Genomic DNA, 23,499 nt, shown 5'->3' with positions numbered 1-23,499 from the left:
CTGCGACCCTGAACAGGATAAGCTAATGGATGGATGTGGAGCACACTTAATTGTTCTGAACTGTGCAGTTATCCGGTGCAATGACTGATAAACACCAAGGTCATATATTACTTTTTCTTTCTGTGTTAAGATTTTTATAACCTTAGAAAGGTTGGAAAAATACATTTAAACGGGTGATCAGCTCAGTGATTGGCAGATCTCACCATTAAAAAAATCGGTAACGGCCCTACAAATCCTGATCGGTGCATCCCATCGGCTATAGTCTGATGACGATATAGCCTCTGGGCACAATGGTGAACATGCCGGGGCATGTAGTGATAAACGACTTGCTTTTCTGCATGCTGCATTGTATACAGAAAAAGAACCCGTTTTTCTTGTGATTTACTTGTAATTAATGGGTCTTACCTTTGCCGAAATTTCCATTTTGATGCAGAATAGTAAAAATGCAAGCTTTGTCAGGTTTGTCCTTAAGAGGAGAAGAAAACTACTTTTAAAATGCTCATCTGTTTAAAGGAGGTCGGACTGATCCGATGAATTCAAGGAAGTTGGGAAATCTAAATGCTGAACGGCTGTCATTACATTGCGTCAAGGGAATTTATTTCAAGTTGAATTTTAGATCTAGAACGGATTGTTAGCTGTTAGCATGCAGATGTCTGTTTTAAGAGATTAATCATCATCAGATGAGCGCTGATGGGAGCCGGGATGTCCTTTAGGGCGGATTACATTCCGCATGGTTTCACTCTCCACACGGACTGTTTTTCCTGCATATGCCGCATCCTGCTAATACATGATCTGTCAATATTACTCGGACTACAAGCGTAGTACAAACGGAACCCAGAACACTTGCCATCCCGGAAATCCACATCCCTGCCTACAGATTCTACATGGAAATGTAGAATCTGTAAATAGAGATGAATCCATTATTAAGTATTTGAGTTGTGGTTGACCAAAAGACTTCGTACACATTTCTCCTGCAGCAGCTTGATTATGTATCTGTTGTATCTATTGATGTATCTTCCTCTCTCAATTGTTGTTTGTACATCTCATGTCTGTGCATGTGTGAGCATGTTTTGTTCATAGGAGTGTGTGTCATCTTGTATGAGTGTGCATGGTGGTGATTTGTCAGCTGCTCCTTCATATGTAATTCTTGTCATCACCAGGTGTCCTGGTGTGACTGCTGGAGCTCAAGGCAACAGCTGTTCTCTGCTACTCAGCCTGTCCTTCTCAGTCCCGTCTCTTCTGTCCTATTATTTTTATTCCATTCAGAAGAAGGCTCCAAGATGTTTTTATTTCATCATTAGATAGTTAAAACAATTATTAAATGGTGGGCTTTAGGTCTATGTGGTTCATTTGGGGCTGAAGGAAATGGCAAAAACTATGGCGCAGGGAAAAGGACAAAATGAAGACTACTGAGAGGCCGAAGGAGGCTATATCCTTGCCGAAGCCAGCTACTGATCTGGCCAATGATAAGTCAGTGCTGGTAACTGAGAGGCCGGCGGTGGTAAATATTCATTCAACCAAGGCAGCAAGTCATGCGACCCATTCGATCAGCTACTGGCTAGGCTGGTCATTAGCTTCCGAGGCTGGCGACTAGCACGCCGAAGCTAGCAACATTAGCCTTTAATTTGACCGGTCCTCTTCTTCTGTTGTTGTATTTTAGTGGCGTATTGGAGTCAAATGCGCCACATTGCCGCCACCAACTGGACACACGTAGGATTTATCTAGATTCTATAAATGTAGGTATATGTGGTTACCAACAAAAAGTATTTCCTCTTTCCTTTGCTGACAATTTATGTACGTATTGCTGCTCAGAACATGCATGTGCACAAACATGTCCATCCATCTGTTTAATAGTTAATAAAGACCATTTAAATCTACACCAGTTTGTGTACTCAGTCAAGCCCAGCTGTCAAGTTGTCTTTTACTTTTCTGTGAGTTATGAATATGAATGTATAGTCCAATTAATTATGAGTGAGCCACATGTAAGCCAGGGGGAAAAACAGGTATGGATGGACTCCCTGTTCCTGTTATATAATATGTCTACAAACTAAGCCTCATGTAGACTTAGCACTTACATTAATTTAACAATATGAACATGCTATTTTCAGTACTTTGTTGTTCTGGATTAATCACCTGAACATTATTTCCCTGTTTCTGTGGATGTAGCTATATGTGTGTCATTGTCTAAGCAAACTGTATTTATAGTAACATAAAATAAAAGACATTAAATAATCTGAAGAAAGGACTCAATTTGCACTACAGCTATGGGCAAAGATATTTGTCAGTAGGCAAATATTATTTCAAGCTTAACAATACAAATTCAAATAATGTGATTCAAATTCTAATTTTTAATTTAACTATTCAAGCTTAGACAGATAAAAATGGCAACTATTCGGTGATAAAACTATACACCCCTGGCTATTTTAACCCTCACTCCTGCTTCACCACAACACTGACTTGTATTGTACTTGAAAATGCACCTTTGTCTCACCATGTACCTCACCATTATTCTTTTTTGTAGCTCATGTGAAATTTTACAGTTAATGTTAGCCCTCAGCCAAAAGAATCCCATGCATCATGTCCTTAACTGCCTTTTCAATTTTACACGTGTACATGTAATCCAGCTGTTACATCTACTCTCAAACATACTCCAGGCCACATGCACATATGCGTAATACATACACGCACACAGATACACAAATAACAAACACACAAAATGCTGAATCATAGACTTTGGCATTTTACAACAATGAATTCACTTAAGTTTGTAACGTGGAACATCTATGGAATCAGTGCACTGGCAAAAAGAATCACAGTATTTAACTACAAATTACAACCAGATATACTGTATGCCTCTTGCAAGACCCTCATACATCCAAATCAGACAATCATAAATTAAACACACTACAGTTTAATCAAGCTGATTTAAACTCCAGAGAAAGAGGAGTACCCATTTTATAACAATAACAGATCCTGGATGAGACTATTCATAATAAACATCTCAATACACAACAGGCCATTACAACTGTACCTCTCTACGGCCCGAATAATGATGATTCTACTTTTACCTCTCTACAATATTTCTGTAATAATAATTATTTGTGGAGACTTAGTAATGAACCCATTGCTACTTGCAACTCCACAACACAAACACAAAATAATTATTGAAATAGAAATTACAACTGAATGAACACATCAATAGAAAAACTCTATTCCTCCTAAAGACTCAGACACAAACATTTTGAATACAGCAATTTATCTCGTAAATATCTGGCTAACCAAATCAAGCGAAACAAAGAGAAATCAACAATCCCATCACCAATGAACTCAGCAGGGAAGATCACTCCAGTGTTTCCGCTACATACATTTTGCAGCGGCGGCCTGCGGTGGCAAAATTATCACTGCTTCAGATTTCGATAACATGTGCCAAAGTTGCAGATTTCTGCTACAAATGACCTCATTGAGGTCATGAGGAAGTGCAATGAAACAGTGACAGGAGTCACAGGACATCAATCACACGTGAAGTCGTGGCAACCAAATAAACAACAGCGGTACCAGTTTATTCCTCACACAGTGTTCTAACGGCAAAGAGAGTGTCCAACATCCGACGCGTCATTAATAACGTCCCTCGTGCACATGAGGCTCACGTGCTGTGAGAACTGAATTGCGAGAGGAAATATTTAACTTTTGTGACTTAATTAAACAGACTGCTGATGACTGGCCTCAGTAATGAGGAGTACACTCGCTTTACAGGTAAGTGGCGCCGTCTACTGTTGTAACTACTGAATCAGATGGGTTTGTCAGATTTGTCCTTACAGTTTTGTGGCCCCTACACTGGCCCCCTACCTATTCCTTTCATCGTCTGTGTCTATATTTTTCTTTCTAGTTCTTAAATTTAAATTTTATTTTTAGTCACAATAACATGTTTTAATGTATTTTAGTTATTTCTGCACATTCAACAACCATCTTGTTTCAGCCAATTCAAACATTTTTTTTTAAAGAATGATTAGTAATTTTATGAAAACCTTACCACGATGTGATATCAACAGCTACTGAAAGGTCGACAGTGTTTTTTAACATACACACATGGTAGCCTAGCCTTACCACTGCAAACACTTGTTTGAGAGTCTCTACATCAAGTACTCACCAGCAGGGGCATAGCCAGGTCAGCAAGGTACACAAACGCCGCACCAAGTGTGAATCCCCCAGCTACTGGCAAAAAAGCAAACGAGCCGTACTTCCCAGAATCCTCCGCCATGTCGATTGCAGGGGCAAGCAGTGACCAATACGAAGCAGCCAGCATTACCTGACAAAGGGCAAGAAAAAGGAGAAGAATGGGACATATACACACACACGCACACACACATATATATATATATATACACATATATACATATAGGCAGGCAGTTAGTCTGATGAACACATAACTTAGTCCTAGAGTGTCAGGAACAATTCATGTGCAATAACATCCAATGTCAGTAAATACCAATGTACCAGTAAATTTATATTTTTTCCACTTTAAATACTGCTGAACCATCTACCTTGTGTATATATAGTCATAGCGGTTATATTTATCTTCTTTTGCACTCCTTATCACTGCACTACTTTCCCATTGCCTTATTGCTTTATTGAGCCCTGTAGACCGGAGTCAAATTATATGTGTACACATGTTTGGCCAATAAAGCTGATTCTGATTCTGACACTCCTATGCTAGTCATGCCCGTCACTGTGCATATGCATTTTTATTGGTGAATAAAGGTAACGATAACAATTCTAAATGCATCTTAAGGCACTCAGAGCAGTTGTTTGTCTGCCACAGCGGAAAAAAACACTGGGTTGTTGAGAGAATCAGACTTATGAGGTAGCAGGTAAAACTGTGCCCTCAGAGGTCATCTGTCACTCTACCAGGGGTGTGAGCACATCCTGGGCTGCTATGAGGGGAGAGCCACTCTCTGAGATCTGCGTGGCGGCATCCTGGGCAGCATCTTGTACCTTCTCAAGGTTTTATCGCCTAAATGTGGCTTCCAGATCAACACTGGCATCAGCTCTTCTGCCATTGGCATCTGCAATTGACCAGTAGGTGGGTGTCCTTCTGACGCTGCTGGTATAAATCATTCACTTTTTTTACGGCCACTGGCAGTTAGGAAGGAATGAAACAGAACGGAAGTTACGAATGTAACCATGGTACTGTGAATTCCTGGATGACTGCCACCTATGGCGGTCACTCTGAACCTTCTTTGAGGCGAGATCTTCTGAGAGGCCAGGTGTAGGCTACCAGGTGGTATTTATAAGCTGGGACGCACAGGTAGTCTACACGTCACGTACACGACTTTGTCTACATAAGGTCTCAACCTGCGCGGTGCGCGAGGAGACATATCCAGAAGTTATATATTCATAACTTCCGATAAATATCGCTGTGAAGTGCAATGTAAAAGCCAATAGCAGGGTTTAGGGTATATTGTCTTTGGCGGGATAAAAGCCTTGAAATTGGTTAGACTAAAGTCCCTTTCACATATACGATGCACTATTGAAAATTTCCATACATTATTGACATCGGGTGCATATATGAACACAAATATCTGCAACTGTTGACGAGGACTTTAAGCAGACTTTTTTCCTGGCAGCCCCATAGCACAAAGTCCACAGTATGTGCTGCTGAGGCGAGATGTGAATGCACCAGTACTAGAATATTCAAAGGCGAGTGGGTGTGTTGATGATGTTGTTCACATAAAACAGAGTTTCTCTGCTTTATACTCTCTACTGCTCACCTCAGTAGCCTGTATAGCTGGAAGAAAACTCACAGCATCCACCCACCCATTCTGTAATAGTGTGCTTGTGAGTGTGTGGTTAAGTCTGAAAGAACTCTTACTCACCCCAGCTGCAAAGCCTAAACTTCCATCCAAGATTCGCTTCTGAAAAGGGCAGACCAGGAAGAGGTAACAATGTTACACACTTTCTGGCACTTCAAACGCTAGTTGCCGTTAAAGAGAAGAACAAGAAGAAGACAACATCGACGAACAGCCAATCATGTTGTAGGGATAGAGGTAGGCAGGTTTACACACTTTTGAAGCGGAATGGATAAAGTCGTAATGAGCGACGGCTAAAGATAATGCAGTGGCTCGTGCAGTCAACGTGTTCACAGTGGGTGCATGTCGGCTGCTGCTTCAGCTGGGCTGACAGCCCTATCATTCTGCATGACTTTTTTTATTGACCTTTAATAAAGCCAAGTCATTTAGGTTTCTTACTTACAGGACATCATGAAGAGGCGTCTGCTCAACTGTAAATACTAATTCATAAACGTAAATAAAATATATACATTAATCACTCTTCCATTTACCTGGCTGTTTGCCATATCCAGGGGTAGTTTCAGTGTTTATACAGGTTTTGGGGGCTTTTTAGAAAACGATCTTATTCACATTAGAATCAGGACCTTAATTAACATATAGCGAAAACAACCGTATGAGCTGAGATAGAGAGACAGAGTGCGAGCAAGGGGGAGAGAGAGAGAGAGCGATCGCTCCAGAGTTACGTCAGTAACCTGTTGTTATCTATTTATTATTTATTAACATTATGTATTTAGGGCATATGTAAGACTTATGACTAGATTTTATTTCAAGGAAAATCAAGAAGGAATCTCTTTTTTCCTATTTTTGGTTTACATTGTCAGACAGCTAAACACTTGAAAAATATAAGATTTCTTTATTATTATTTATTGTTTTATTTAACATTATTTGGGTTGTTTTACTACCTCAGATTTGTGAAATGTTTTACTGTTTAAGTGTAGTTTGTCATGTTCTGACCATAAAGAATGGTTAAACCACAACTCATGAGCAAAAATCAGCCTTTAAACTTGAAAGAAATAATGAGTTGACTTTTATCGTGATAATTAGCAATAACGACTGATATGAAAAATGTTATCATGATAACATTTTTTGCCATATCGCCCAGCCCTATCATGAAGAACATTCACTGTTAAAGAAATTCATTGACATAGATGTCTTGCCAAGAGTGAGGTGCAAAAACGGACACATCTCTTATAACTGTCCATTATATATGAAAATTGTGCGAAGCAATGATAAACTATGCTTAGATCGGTGACGGGGGAAAGAGCTGGCCTGATTTGTACAAAAGTAAAAATATCGACCTTAACAAAATGTAACGTGTTCACTCAAGTGCCGTGTGTCTGAAAGTTCTGGGTTTACATGATACCTGTCGACTGGAGAAGACAAACACAAGGGCTGCTCCAGCAGCAGTCAGACCCCAGGTGAACAGAGTCCCCAGCAGGGCCTGGGTCATAGGGCTGTAGCCTTGCAGCATGGCGCTAGAACCGGACAAACAACACACATACACCATTACTTATCATGTGACCCATACACTTTATATTTTAGTTGTCTTTTGTATTTCTCAAATTTTGTACTGTATTTCTGGAGCGATCTAGCACTATAATTTCCTTTGAGATTAATAAAGTTCTATCTTAACTTATCTTATCTTATTCACATAATGTGTTTTTCTTTATTTAACACAAGAAAAATGTTAAATCAAGAATGTGAAAAATTACACAGACATAAAGGATTTAATTCAGACAGCACTGCTGGAATGATAATACATATTCAAATACAAAAATCAACCAATGGTGCCAACAATATGCTGTACTGACATGCAAAATGGGACAACAAATTGTTATTTATAAAACAAAACATAAAAACACACAAATGACATAATCAGATGAACACACAAAAGAGCAAAAAAGGGCAAGTTGAGAGATGTTTAAAAAGCTAGGACCAGGATATAGATGTGTGCTGTTTTGTTTTGTTTTTTGCCTTACATTCACATTATATTGGAAAATGGGGAAGATTACTTACAAGCCTTTTACTTCTGATAAGACTGTGAGAATTGGAGGAAAACTAAGTCCCAGCTGGTATTTATTATGAATTTGACATTTGAAAGCAACATAAGTGTAACACTTTTAAGCTAACACTTGATTCCCAAGGATAGAGAAAATATAACAAGGAAATACAACAGATCTTAAATCAACATTTGTCCATTTAAGCTTTCACATGAGTGGTTTAATTCATGTGCTGTGCTTGTTTTGCAGGTCAAAGAGAGTCATGTCCTGTTTGCTTAGAATTTTTACATCCTGGACTATATTATGTGAGGTTTCATGTTTGGCTAAAACCAGTTAGGTTGGCCAATCCGTTCTCCATTAGAAGATGAAACAGCATTCAATATATTGGTGATTCAAGTTCCCATACATCAATTGATGATTGAAAATATTATTATTTTTTAATAATATAATATTAATATTTATTTATAAAACATTGTTTTGGCAATATATAGCACGCCTGACAACTTAATATGGTAAATATCAAATCTTTATTTTTTTTTCTCATAAATGGGAAGTAAAAATGCTTATTTTTCTGTGTTTTTCCCCTAAATAAAACACTGCACTATGAATAGGATTTAGAGCTCATGAGCTACTTTAGGCTTTACCTAAAGAATAAAGTGTTACAGCACACACAGCTGTTTGTTATGTCATTTGTTGCTTTCGAAGTAAGCTGCAAACACTGTTTTACCGTGACTTCACTTACACGTACTTACCCTGTAAGTGTTGGATTATAAAATAACACAGTTATAACTCTCTCTGTGGTGTGTTGAAACAACGCGCATTCGTTCTACAAAGTTTAATTTACCGTACGTTTATATTCTCGGTCATTTATGGTATTACTTTCAGGTTGACTTACTTCTTTCCAGCGGCACCTCAGCTTCTCTGTATTTACTTCCTACTTCCCGGTACACGTGTCTATGACAGCCAAAGCTCCGCCTCCGTAAATACAGAACGTTAGGTGCGTACCAACTGAATGCGAAGTGACGCGGCTGAAAATTCGCCCCCATTGGTTGTGTATTGCAAGCGGGTTATTCGCTGTTGAAAGCATGCTGGGATACCACTTTTTTTGTTTTACAGCTTTTCTCCCTCATTGTGTCATATTCTTCCATTTTAAGAAAACAGTGTTATACTATTTAGTAAGTAAACCGTGTCGGGTGTTGGTTTGATTGAAACAACTCCTCAATTCACACCAGTAGGTGAACAACCAGGCTAGACGGATGCGAGTGTGTAGGCAGATTGGGGGAGTGAAGTGGGTCCACATGATAAAAGCTGCTTCAAACTGCTTGCATGAGCAGTTCGTGTTGCGGGCTGGCTTCGGCTCACGCGCCTTCAAGGTGTTCACAGATAAATTACCGTGTGTAAAGATGGACGACACGTCACCATCGACACGCATTGTACAAAAGTGAAACCAAAATACCCTCATGACTTTTTTTATTTTTTATTTTTTTCAATTCTTTATTGTAACTTTGGTGCATACAAACAATACCCAACACATACAGAGAAAGGAGTTATTAATACAAATATTGCAGAGCCAGGGGGAATCTTTCAATAAAAACATTAAAGAGCACAAATAAATAGTTTTTACAGCCCTCTTATTGAACCCCCTGAACCCCATGAAACTACGCCTACAGTTTACAGATAATTTTTCAGTATAGTAAGACTTGTTGATGACATACAGATAGTTTTACAGAGAGTTGTTTTTAGGTCATAATCACATTTAAGGAGATTAATGCCTCCTAATTTCAGGAAAAATGTTTTTTGTGATATAAAACCAAATGCTGTTTTTTTTCTTTTTTCAAAAAGGATCTTAGCCAGTTTAATAGTACCATTGATACACTCAATATTAATGGCTTTAAGTCCTCCCTCATACTCTTTAACCATCACTCCTTATGATTAAAGAAACTTTTATCGCATTTTTGGGAAGTGACAAAGTAATTATTTACATTTATCTAGTAACTAGACTCGGTAACTATCTTACCAAGTATTCTATATGTTTATGTTATCCATTGAATTGTTATCCTTTGTGACATTTATGTCTGCAATAAGGAGCGTGAGTGACTTTGTCTACCAAACAACTGCCCTGAAAATGTGACAAATAAAGCTTATAGAAAAAGAATATCTGCTCTGGAAACACAAGAGTGTACAAGTGAGGGGCTTTAGACTTAGAAAGACTTTATAAAAAAGATGGACGGGGATACACTATGGGGAGTGCTTACATGAAGCCCGCCTCCTCCTTGTATCAGATGAGACACGAGTCAAACTATAAAATCAAAATACACATCAAATAAAGTTTTCTCAAACATGATTTCTGTTCAGTGAATTATTGTACAGTTAGTTATCATGCTGATTTGTGTCCAAGTGTTTATTTTTCTGAGAAGTTTAGTTTACATGAGTCAAAATATAAAATCAAAATACACGCCAATTAATGTTTTCTCAAACGTGGTTTCTGTCATTATAGTTAGTTCTTGTCATGCTGATTGCTGATGCTTTAGTCCTTTCACTTAAGTCACATTTTAATGCCAGACTTTTGCTTCTAAGCAGTATCTGAACACTGTGGCATTGCAAGTTTCACTTAAGTTACATACTCCATCAGTATAGTTTTCCATTTCCGTGTGTGCAAGTGTGGATATTGTGCTACACTTTGCCAAGAGTCTGATTCAGAGTATTTTTCTCTTCCAACTGAACATTTCCAGGATTGCTGCTCACATAACTTCTCAGTGGTAATTCCTAGGCATGCTGACCTTTGACCTGTAGATCAATCATCAGGGATTCACTTTTCTACCACACCAGCCATTTGAGGATAAGCAGAGGATACTGTTGAACATTTCTTTTTATTCATTCTCTCTTGTCAACTATTAGTGTAGGATGAAGGACACAGTTAACAATAAAGAATGATAAAAATCTTGAAAACATTTATTGCTGCTGTGCCGCTGCCACCCTTATATCATCTCCATTCAGCCTACTGAATCCACTATGTCAACGGGTCCATCAGATAGAATCTTTGATAGAAGGGTGCTTGTTTCCATTCTATCATGCTGTCGGGAATACATTTTAAAACCCAGCAAGACTGATCTACGTAGGTTTGTAGCATATTAAATAAAATATATGCTACAACAACTTCTATCACCAGCAGCTCAGCTTTTCCTTGTTTGTTTGTTTTTTTACACAAATACATTATATAACATAGTAAAGTAGTAAAGTAAAATTCTTTTTTATTCTGACCCAACAATGATTGTGTGAGATAGAGAAAGAAAAATGATTGAAGAAAACAAATACCTGAAAACATAACATTTATTAAAAGCTTGTTTTTTTGATTAATATTGAGTAAACCCTGAGCCTTGAGTCTGGCAATGTAAAAGATCATCATCCCTTTTGTTCCACTTGGCTTGTCCTCTTGCTGTGGGCTTTGATGCAGGTTGATATGGATGCCAGTGTGTGTCTGAACACCACAGTGAAATATTGCCTGTGAAATACGAAGCAGTCAAATGTCTCCATAATAGGTACCATGAAAAAAAGTGTTTCCAGTGATGTTTATGCAAGGGCTTATGTTGGGATGGAAAGGAGGGCTTTATCTAATGAAGTGGTAGTCTTCAGGGGGAAGTTAAGCCTCAAGGCAATCAGGAGGTTAGACTACAAAGCCATGTTTTTCCCAGTGATATTGGACCATAGAAAAGCCATAGTGAAGCACCCCAGTAAAGTTGAAAATGGTCACGAGTTGATAACTTAGAATGAGCTTTGCTGGTGTCATCAATTGTATTGATGAAGGGAGGTGAAACATGCTAGAAGTTCCTGGGTTATTTCAGCTATGCATGTCCTAGCTCACCCAGGGTCTTTTATCTTTGCCAACCCCCTTTCCCCCTCTCTAATCAACCCCCCAGTCTTTCTCTCCTCTTTTCTATCTTTTTCCAGCCTTCCTTTTCTACTGTCTTGTCTTCTTTTTTACTTGCGCTCGTCCTCTTTTTGTGATAGATGGTGTAACAAAAATCAAGTTTGAAGGGTTGGAAGAGGATGAAAGGAGTCTAAAGCAAAAACAGCATGCCATGTCAAAAGTCAAAGAACAAAAGCCCTGAAAACCCGACAGCAGACTTGTCTTTGATGGAAGCAGATTTACTTTGTCTGGGTCATAAAGGTGGGTGGCCAGAGATAGTGTTATTATCTCTCTGTCTGTGTGTGTGTGTGTTAAGGTTCAGTTGTACGACCCCCAACTGAACTGGGTGAGTAAACAGAGGCAGAGGGAAGAGAAAAGAGGTTAGAGGGAAAACATTATTAAAACTAAAGTATTGTAGCAGATGGGTCCAGCATTTACCTTGGAAACAGCATTACTGCACAGGAACTGGGGGAGCAATGAGGAGGGGCTTAGGCAAAGCTCGAGTTAATCACAGTGACTGGAGACAGATGAACAAAGTGTGTGTTTGAGGGGGGGGAGAGAGGCAAACTCCCCACAACTGAGGGGGGAGAGATATATAAGGGCTCCCAGGGAGAAGAGCAGTCAGGCAGGCATTCGAGTGTCACTCCTTCTGTGCTGCGTGTCGGGTGTTTGTATGGCACATAGGTGTCAGAAAGAAGCATGCTGTCTCCACCACCGAAGAAACTTTAAAAAAACATTTTTTTGGAGAAAACAGAATTTACTGGTCGAGGGGATTTGAAGAAGAGTTGCTGAAGCCTGACTGTTCTTGAACCTGAAAATGGTGTTTGAGTTTTTTACTCCTCTCTGTCTGAGTACCTTTAACTTACACCACGGAAAGCGCTTGCAAAGGAATTCAAGAAGAGATTTCCTCAGTCTGGGCTGCCAAGGGTTTTGTTTGCAACTTAGCATCCTAATCTCTTTTTGAATCAATCATTTGATGCATTGAGGCAAAATGGACACATTATTTTTGTCATATACAGAATACAATCACACCGATGTGGATGAGCATTTTTACTTGGAGGACAGTATTGATAGCTTTGGCATTACTATGGCTATACTGTACTTGGTAGTGTGCATCACCGGACTAGCAGGGAACTCCCTTGTCATTGTTGCTATTTTGAAATTGGACAAAATGTCATCTTCCACAACGGTGTACATTTTGAACCTAGCATTAGCCGACGGACTTTTCATGGTTGGCCTTCCCTTCGTAGCGAGCCAGAACTTCCAAAATCATTGGATGTTTGGTGATATGGTGTGTAAAGTGGTCATGGTGCTGGATGGAATCAACCAGTTCACCAGTGTCTTCTGTCTGACAGTGATGAGCGTGGACCGCTACATGGCGCTGGCTGACCCGCTTCGGTTTGCCCGATGGAGAACGCCACGCTGTGCCAAAATCGTTTCGGCATTACTATGGCTTTTCTCACTCATCACTATCCTTCCTATGGCACTTCACTTCTCAGCTGAACAGGGCCTGTGTATACCAGACCTGGTTTCAGATGGCTGGTGGCTCAGCATCTTGACTTATACCTTCATCACTGGGTTTGCTTTGCCATTCATGGTCATGACGGCTGCCTATACAGCGCTGCTGCTAACACTGAGGTCCAAGCGGCTCAGAGCGATTGCACCAAACCAAGAGAACCATCGGCTGGAACAACAGGTCAACAAAATGGTGGTTGCAGTGGTGGTAGTGTTTGGAATATGCTGGCTGCCATTTTACACCTTAAACTTCTGCTCCCTGTATCAAAGTGGCCTGGTCCTGACCTTTGCCACAGCTTTTGAATTTGTGGTTTTGCTGTCATATTCATGGAGCTGCGCTAATCCCATCCTCTATGCTTGCCTCTCTGACACCTTCAAGGGGCACTTCCGCACTCTCCTTTGTCCAGCTGCCAAGAAAGCTTCTAGTATGCAGTACAACACTGAATGGTATGACTTAAGTGACACAAGTGTGCGGGATGTGACCATTCTTGCGTAGAGAAAAAAAATGACACACTAATTTCCATGATGTACTGCATGATACCTTTCAAATTCCTTAAACTATTTACCTATTTGATGGTTTGTAGATTTTCATTAAATACTCCACACTTAACTTGGAATGTATGTTAGGTACAGTCTTTGCCTCTCTTGTTCTCTTTTTCTTTTTTTCTTTTCATGTCTTAGATGATGAAATATGCTGTCTTTGTTTTTTACTGTGTATTGAGTTTTGTGGGGCGTGTATCGGTTCATCATTGCTGAAATGCAGGTGTCAAGATATCCACAAAGATTAGAGTCAGAGCACTTTCACTGATCACAATTCTCTTTCAGCAGACTAGAAATGAATAGAATCTTGCCATATTAATGACTCAATAGTTAATTGCAATAGGAAAACAAGATAAACAGGGTAATTTTAATTTGAACTTCAATAGTACACTGTCACAAAATCCTCTTGTCTTGATGGGGCACAGGCAATCTCTTGTCATCTGACATTTTGTATTATTTGTCTTTTAATTACTCAGACCGCTGAGGGTTCCTGCTCTACTGCATCTCTTGTTATATTACATTTCACCAGAGCTTGTGAAATGGAGTCCATGAGGGATTTAGTCAGGAAAGGTAAATTGTATACAAAATTACACTCATGCCTGTGGCCAGCCTTGATTCCACAGTTGAATTATCTCCACCTACCTTCTGGCATATACAGTATACTCTTAAGGTGTTTAAACTAGTGGCAAATAACTTATTTATAACTTATTACATTTACGAAGGAGTATATAAATGTTACACTAATTTATACTTCTACTCAGCTACTAATACTACACTGACATTTACTTCCTGCTTTACACATGATGATTTTACATTCAAGACAGTATTAACATGCACCTTACATTTAAATTTAAAGACACAAATGATCACACAATACAAAAATTCTGCATGAAAAGTACTTTTGATATTTTAAGGATACTCTCAGAGGGTTAATACTTTACTTTCGTTAAACTCTGTCTCACAAAAAAACAAAGATGAGTAAAAAGTTGAAAGGATAAAGAGAGTTTTTGTGTGGCAAAGTTTGTTTTTCTTTTTTTTAATAGCGAATTATTATCTCACAAACCATTAGATCTATCTTGGGGTCCCTTGGATGCAATGACTGTATATATAGATGGACGACGCGTCTCCATCTGCTCCCATTGCACGAAAGTGATGCCAAAATAGCCCCCGTGATAGGCGCTGCCATCTTGTGATGGTGACATCATATGGAGCCAGAGTCTGTGCAGTAGAGATCGGCGAGTGAAGCGGCCGTAGCCACTTCCGCTAACCCAAACACACACTTAACTTACCGAAAAAACAGCAAGGATCCCGCACACCGGCGTGTTTAACAGCAGAACAGCTTCTCTGTGTTGGTCTGAGGTTAACGTTCACAGGTATGGAAACTTCAGTGACTGTAGTGATTGTTTTAGTTACGACTCCTCTCGCCGTTTGTCCTCCTCTCTGCCAATCCGGTACTGATTGGCTGCAGAAGCCGAAATTGTCAACAGAGCTGTCAATCATCCTTTTGACAGCATCAAATAACTAATTAAAAATAAACTTGTCAGAAAAATGAACACTTGGACGTAAATCAGCATAATAATAACTAGCTATAATGACCATGTTGTAACCATAAACCATGTTTGAGAAAAATGTATTTGGCGTGTATTATGATTTTATAGTTTGACCCATGTCCCACCCGTTAACATGGAGGAGGCGGGCTTTATGACCTATACTGCAGACAGTCAGCAAGGGGCGCCCGAAATGTTTTGGCTTCACTTTTAGGGAGCTGTCCTGTCGTCCATCTCTATATACAGTCAGGCTTGGATGTGGTCAACGTTTCGCTGTTAAACTTAATTCAATAAGGTTTTGTGCAAAGGATTTAACACAGTTTTTTGTATGTATGGAAAGTAATGACAAACGATATAAATAAAAAATCTCAAAAGACAAGTAAAGTGTTTCTGAAAGTTTTTCATAACAATAATGATAATTTATCAATACCAGGGTTCATAATTTGACAGATGGAGTTCTTTTACTTTTGATTGGTTTGGTATTTTCCTTTTCTTTGTGGCATTTACCTGATATCTGCCTGAGACATGCCAGATCGTTTTTAATAGCAACAGTGGTTGTTTGACAACCACTATAGACAAAGGAAACCTGACAACATGATTCCACAATACTTTACAATGGCATCACAAAATATTTTGATTAGGGAGACTCCTCGCATCAGAAATAACATATTGTGCATTTAAATATAGAATCACAGTGTCTGTGAAGGTCCTCAGTCATCCAGGTCATGGTAATTCTAAGCTTAATCCAAAAGGCAACTAGACTTGGTTTACGTTCTTGAAGACGTTTCACCTCTCATCCGAAAGGCTTCTTCAGTTCCATACTGACTGGTGGACGGAGCTAGAAATATAAACCTCTGTTGTACGCTAATAGATGTGTAATCAAGGGTGAGTCGTTAACCTGAGCTGTTGACCTAGTATCACTTAGAGTCGTTAATACCCTCTGGTGTTGATGGGTAGTTAGGCTCACATGGTCCTGAATGTGATCTCAGCTGTTTGGGCAAAGAATTCAACACTGCATTGTAAGTGGGCGATAGGTGGTGTTAGGCCACCACCTCTTAAGCTGCAGTAGGTAAGATGGAGAAGAGAGTGGACTTCTACTGCTCCAAAATTTGAAAGATTATAACCTCCAGGTCCCTCCCCCTCTCTCTCTGCGGCGCTCAGTCCCACCTCCAAAGCTCTCCCCGCAAAGGAGGCTATCATGCGCGCAGGCTAATAACCACAGCAACTGAAGGAGCCAGATATGTAAAAACATGAAATGACAGCAACCGCGGCTGTTTTATTACACCACCAACAATATGGAAGCAGACACACATCAAACCAGCGGAAATTAGTGTTTTTGCTGTGAACGGTAATCTACAACTAATTCTATTTAGCTAAACCACCAGCACTTTGCTAACACGGTGGAAAAAATATTGCCAACTAAGCAGTATCTCACTGATGTTGTGAACATTTAGTAGTGAGAGCACAGGCACACAGAACTATCAGGAGAAAGTCCAAAACGGTCACACTGCCTGGACACTTCACAAACATATTTTCAGCCACACCGCCATGAAACAACGCTGAATAGTAGCCACATTGAGAACAAGCTAACGTTAGCCCGACTGCAACACCAACGTAACACAGCGTCACAGTAACTGCAGACATCTTAGCAATGTGAAACAAATACAGCAGAAATAATAAGTAATTACCTGTCAAGCAGAACTGTCTAACTCAGCATACTTTTTAATCCTTTCAGCTCCCGTAGCTCTCTCCACCTTGGAAATGCCGCTCCAATGTTTACTCTCGCTTTATTTCTATCTCGGTCAAACTCTTTCTTTTACGCTTGCTTTTCCTCATTTCTCTTCTTCGATGTAACAGTCTTTAGTTGGCAATAGAGGGATGGGCAGTTTTTTTCATTCCTGGTGGTTGTTTTGGTGACACAAACTTTCTAACGCTGCGCACACTGAAGAAATTGAGCTTGACCGTGTGAACATGCGCAGAGTAGTGATGCTGCGCGGGTGTGATTTACAGCAGTCTGAGAGAGACTGCTCGGCTCTGATTGGTTGTGTGTTTCGGGAGCGTTATGTTCTTACAAATGCCATTAGGAGCAGGAGGAGGAGCCAGAGGAACATGATGGGTTTTTTTACAGATTATCTCTCTCATGTAAGACTGCATGGATAAAGTGACAGTTTGAGCAAATATGACAAAAAGTTAGTTTTAATAATGATAGCTACTCCAGTGATAGCCACTTAAACAATGCATTGACATATTGTCTAAGACATGAACCGCCTCGCTGTTCTGTATTAAAGGTATGTTATCATGGAATAGTGCATGGGGCAAAGTCCGGCAGCGGAGGTATTAACAGAGGCAGAACAGAGGCAAATCAACATCAGTGTAAAAGGGGCCTTCGCCAGGACGTAACAGCGTCATGTGTGTGTTTATGACGCTATTGCTGTGGTCCACTGTAAAAGGTCATGGCCAGCGAAACGGCACAGCTTCATTACAGTGTTGTTGGAGAATCTCTGTATAATAGGTGTAGTTAAACATCGAATGAAGTTCAAAAAGGCCCTACAATAAATCACATTTCCCCAGTTTGTCTGGGTTTTGTATCTTCCAAACCTTCAGGTATTGCATTAAAAAGGGATATTGTTTAGTTTTTAAAAGAAAAAAAGTGTTTATGTTTACCTTAGAGGGTCATTGCATTCTGGGCCATGTTCTCTCTCTCTCTCTCTGAGGTGTCCTCGGCTGAGGTGGTGGAGTTTAGGAAGAACTCCAACATACTGTGTCATAACCAGCTGAGAGCCTTGAGATGCATTTTGGCTCAACAAATGTTTTGTTTTTATGCATTTCTTGGGTTTTCAGAGCATTAACAGAAAAGATCAATAATTATTTGTCAGCTGTCGACTTTGTTTTGAAAAAAGCCTCTACGAAACAATGAATGAAATAATGAACATCCTTTTGAGTCCATTTGTTTTGCCTGTTTTTGATGCTCTATTCTATGTATATTGTAACATCATGAGAGGTCACTAGGGCAGGTTAGAATCAGATGGTGCAAGATCAAGCAAAACACAGCAAACAATGCAGGTTCAAACAGAAGTTGTGAAACATTTGAAGACGGGAAATTGGAGACACATGGCGAGGTGGTGAACTGACGCCAGATTGTATATTAATGCATTTCACACATTTAATTTCCCTAAATATCAAACATTACTGAGCAATCCATGTCACCATTAACATTCATACCAGCAGTGTTATTTGAACTCGTGCCTGTAGTGAGCCGTATTCCAAAAGCACCTTTCAATAGTTAGTCGGCCTGAAGATATAAGCAAATATAAATAATAGTTGCAAAGTATTTGATCAGCACTGTCTCACCTTCACAGTCCCCCCCGGAGTGCAGAGGAGAGTCTTTTGAATCGCCGGATGTAGAAATCCAAAACAACATCAAAAAGCTTGCAGATGCCATCAGGAGGAGCCAGAGGAACATGATATGTTTCACAGTTTATCTCTCTCTTGTTCTACTGCATGTTTAAAGTGACAGTTTGAGCAGATATAACAAAAAGTTAGTTTTAATGATGTTACCTACTGCAGCTTTGTCGCCATTTTTAACTTCACTTTTAACTATAGAGCTGCCAATTACCAGAGTTGGTTTCTGAGTGGTTGTGCTGCTGAGTGTAGAGAAGTTATTTGAAATGTTGAGATGTTGAGCAAACGGAAGGGAAAGCCATGGCTAAGAGTTATGTTAACTAAAGATCTCGTCACTTCGTAATTAGTGGAAAAGGGGAAACTTTGTGAAGTCCACATTGCCAACACCATGGTCATTCACAAACTGTCACACAAACTGCTTAATGAAGCTCCCTTTATTAAGGTGTTGGGTAAAAATACTGCAGGAATCTTTGGGACAAACTCTTTCCAAAAGAGACAGGAACTCATATCTATCATAACCATGGTTTTGGATCATAACATATTAATAGGCTAAATAAGTTACAGTGTGGACAATGAGGTGGCAGACTCATTACATTCAGCCCATAGTAGGAGAAAAGCATTTGCTCCCAGGCTTCTTTAGTAGCATTTCTTTTTGTTGTTTTCTTGGTATTTTTATAAAGAATCTTATTTCTAACTCTGATGTTGATAAATGCTGTTTTTTGCAAACGTTCTAACACAACACAACTCTACAATGAAATAAAGATGTCGTGACATTTTTCTGGAGTAAAAAAGGGTATAATTTATCCTTAATACAATGTAACATTAACATTTTCTGTATGACAACATAAAATGTCCTTGGTTTGAGCATAATGTTTGCACTGTGAGTCGCCAGGAACTTGTTTGTAACGAACAAAACAAGTGGTTTTGGTATGGCACTCAATGTAGCGGACCCTTTATGTCAGCATGCAAAAGTTCTGGATGTGCTAAAGGGGAGGGGTAAGAGGTGGTTCGAGAAAAGCCTGTTAAAACAAACAATAAACAGTTCAATTAAGTGCTGAATAAAGACGTAATATATTATGCAACTGTATAAATAAACTAAAAGGGAATGCAAATTAAGCTAATAAACACATATCACCTAACCAAAACCAAATATGCAACAAAACGAATAAACAAAGAAGCATGACAACTGGCAATTGCTTTTTAATAGTGGTAATAGCAGAATGTTATTGTTGTTAAGAGGAGCGACGGGACATTTTCACATGAAGCACTACTGAGACAGAACTTGCAAGATATCCAGCTTCTACACTTGCTTGATAACTCCTCCTTTATATAGATAAAAGAGGAAGTTTAGGATTGGCTTGATCCACCACATATGACTGCCCTCCCTGTTGGCTGGCAAGAATATGCACCATTGTGCAATGTGCATCTATGCATATGAAAAGTCTTGAAATGAATCCATAATTGCAGTGTACATCTAATGAAGGATTTGGAAAAAACTCACTTTATTTTGGCATTCTGCATATCCTCTGCGAGACTGAACAAAAAGGGCTGTTATACATCTGGAAGAAAATGATGGAATAATGAAAATGAAAAATAAATATGTTCCAACAGATCTGCTGTTGAAGTTCAGGTATGTGCTTATCGGCATATTCACTAACGTGTTTTCATTCAATTAACACAGTCTGGTATCCAACTTCACAGTTATCATTAATGCTGTATTGTTTTAGTGATACAGTGAAACAGAAAAAGAGCCAACTCATATGCATGACTGAAAATCAGTCCTTCGCAAGACACCAACGTACACAGGGTGACGCGCTTGGGTCTCTCTCTGTCTCTCTGTATTTCTCTCTCTCTCCCCGGTGCAGTTGTGCGTCCTGCTGCTCTGACCGACTTGTCGCGGGATATTCGGTGGCAAGACTGTGTTGTTAGGCCAGCGCATAAGGGCTGCAAGACATTAGTATATTAGTAAAAAAAAAATCGGTTAATTAGTCTCAAAGGTAAAAAAAAAAATTTAAAAAACAAGAGAAGAGAAGAAAGAAACAAAAAAAGAAAAAAGAAAAGAAGAATAACCTGAGAGACGGGGAACAACCAGCTCTAACTAAGGTGGCGAGGGGGCGGTTGAACGCCAGCGCCGTGCGTTACATTAATTCTCCTGAACGCAGGTGGATGGAGAGCTGGTGAGATGCAGTTTTCCAGCTGCTCATCCGAATCGAAGCGGCTGGATTCCATTCCATACTGAAGGACATATTGCCACGTTGGGATTGATATGAGGATGACGTTTCTGTTTAAATGTAAGTTATTCTTAGAAAAAGACTTGATACATGAAATCCTGCTGCTCACTAACCGTATCTTAGTCTATGTGCTTTTGTGTGTTCTTTCTGAGCGCTGTAATAGAGCTGTCTCTGTAGGGTTTTTTATACAGAGACAGCTCTATTTGTTTTGTTAAACGATACACATGTTCGTCTTTTAGACTTTTTCCTTTGCATTTTATTGGACCACTGAATCCCCCTTTACACTCAATTATACAATGCTGTATAATTGACATGCACGATCTTACCAACGCTGATAGTACTGATGCTACAGTTATTAGTCAATGCGCAGTAATTCCATTCCTTAATGTGTTATTAGTGCCGTTTGCTTTTCTGTGCTCCTTCAACCTTTGCTCTGTTACTGATTGACACAAACAGGTACACATTTTTTTGTTGAGCTTAACTTTGATCTGTATATAAAGGCCAGTAAAGATTCTTTTGAATTTAATTTTGCAATGACAAATCCTTACGACTTTCATGAAATCAGACCCCATTTTTTATTATATTATTATTATCAGCATTTTTTCTGCAATAACCAAGAATCCTATACAGAAACTTTTGTTGTTAGTGGCAGGTTCATTCTGGCCTTCTCAGTTAAAATCAATAAATATAGGTGTTGCCAAATCACCCAGCTGAAAAATCTAAGTAAATGTAAATGATATCATTTGAATATAGTGGCAATGCCTTAAAATTATGAGAATGTAGTGGCGATGCCATATAATTATTCAAACAAGGGTGAGACCACCTCTTAAATAAAAAAAAAAAATCATGTTGGGACCTTTGAAGTTCCTTTTTAGAATCTGCAGATTATTTGATTTAATACTCCCACAAAGCAGAGGGTTGCTGCGTGCAGCAATGTGAAAACCTCTATTGCTTTAGAGCAGTGGGTTTCAACTGGTCTCGCCTCAGGACCCACCACGTCCTTAATGACAAATCGCGACCTAAATTTTTTGACATTTTTCAACCACTCAAATTTCTTTAATGAGAAGTGGTGCAATTTGGAGCTGAGAAGGAAAACAAAATCAGAGTACGTCAACATCACAAAACACAACAGTATAATAGTCAACCAAAAGGACCAGCATGTGGCAGTGCATAAGAGGAACATTTTACAGAAAAAAAAAAAGGGAAAAAAGGGCAACATAAGTCCAACTACTGTAGGGCTCATCAAGTTTCAAGAATGTAAATGTAACTGTAAACTGGGATTATCCAATCAGTGAATACATGGAGTGTGAATAAACTACACTGCTACTGCACGCATGGCATAGTCCTTCAAAATAAAAGCGCGGAATAGACTTTATGTCTTTATATCTTTTTTTTTTTTAAGCACACATCCGCGACCCTCCAAAAACAGCTCCACAACCCACTTTTGGGTCCCGACCCACCAGTTGAGAACCTTGGTTTTAAAGGACCCGTACGTGATGAAATAGGTCAAATCAGTTACAATTATGTTAATTCATCATAGTTTTAGTTACAAACATAGCTCAGTAGTTAAAAACCTAAGGCTTTTTGACGGGCATATCAAATTTAAAGTTCAGATATATCTTGTTCTTTTGTACCTATGCCATTTGTAGTAAGTTTTTCTTAACTTTTTATAAAGTAAATGGTGATTAATATATTGAGGAAAACATTTTGTAGATAAACAAGTGGATGCACACAAAATCACTCCACACATGCAAGTATACTGTGTCTCATATGTGTTAACTAGTAATTCTACCCAACCTTTTCTGTAAGTAATCCTCATTACCACAAATTAGATGGTCCACAGTAGCCACATTTGTATCAATCAAATGAAATTCAGGTGAAAATTGAAAGTATAACTGGACTAATGTCCTCATTGAGTAACCTGCGGGGGAAGATAGAGTGAACCTGTGTACAAGCTGTTTGTCCCCCAGATCAATTGAATAAACATTTGCCTTCAGTGGCGCAGTGCCCTTGTTGTTCTCTTGCTGGACGTACCTTTTTACATGTATGCAGACATGGGAATGCACAAATACAATCACACGAGCACGCATATATGCACAGTCCTAAGATGTACCGCTGAGGCCAGTGTAGCATTTGAGGGATTTATAGCCTAACTGAGTTAAATGGCAAAAAAGAGCATAGGGCAAGAAGAGATTGAGCTAAAATTTTGACCAGTATACAAGCTAAAAACAACATGTCTCTAAAGTGATGATGAGACCTCTTGGTGACTATTGACTCCGGGAAGAAACCAAACAGCTCCAGTTTTCGGGTTTTGTCTCCACCTCCCAGTTTTTGAGTTTTTTCAGTTTCTGCTGTGTTTTTCAAATGATGGAGATAATTGCCAAATGTTTATTTAGAAATCATAGAAAATGTTAAATTGGCTGGATCTCCTCCATGTCTCTGTCTATCAAATGCTTGCTGTGAGAGGAATAACTATATTTTTAATATTGAAGGTGTGAAAGCAGGGGTCCG

General features: G+C 39.2%; 2 protein-coding genes across 3 annotated transcripts in view; one reads left to right on the top strand and one right to left on the bottom strand.

The window, feature by feature from the left end:
• Positions 1–8,758, bottom strand: part of LOC138593724 (zinc transporter ZIP11-like) — a 54,056-nt gene extending 45,298 nt beyond the window's left edge. The window contains exons 1-4 of one of the 2 annotated variants that reach the window (XM_069664813.1): positions 8,742–8,758; positions 7,210–7,321; positions 5,874–5,912; positions 4,148–4,306 (exon numbers count right to left, since the gene is read on the bottom strand). In XM_069664813.1, coding sequence (XP_069520914.1) covers positions 4,148–4,306; positions 5,874–5,912; positions 7,210–7,317 — 306 coding nt within the window. In that variant the 5' untranslated portion in view covers positions 7,318–7,321; positions 8,742–8,758. Of the gene's footprint in view, positions 1–4,147; positions 4,307–5,873; positions 5,913–7,209; positions 7,322–8,598; positions 8,669–8,741 lie in introns of those variants that run through there. The other variant, XM_069664812.1, reaches the window with a different exon arrangement.
• Positions 8,759–12,744: 3,986 nt separating this feature from the next.
• On the top strand, positions 12,745–13,764 carry LOC138593728 (somatostatin receptor type 5). The gene has a single exon (XM_069664818.1). The coding sequence runs from the start codon at positions 12,745–12,747 to the stop codon at positions 13,762–13,764; it is 1,020 nt and encodes a 339-aa protein (XP_069520919.1).
• The last annotated feature ends 9,735 nt before the right edge of the window (positions 13,765–23,499 follow it).

This window comes from Semicossyphus pulcher, unplaced genomic scaffold (genome assembly GCF_022749685.1).
Source record: "Semicossyphus pulcher isolate SPU_LCO1_2020_fin unplaced genomic scaffold, fSemPul1.0.p SCAF_16, whole genome shotgun sequence".
Classification (NCBI taxonomy): Eukaryota; Metazoa; Chordata; class Actinopteri; order Labriformes; family Labridae; genus Semicossyphus; species Semicossyphus pulcher.
Note: the sequence above shows the minus strand (reverse complement) of the source record. Positions and strands in the feature narration are given on the sequence as shown.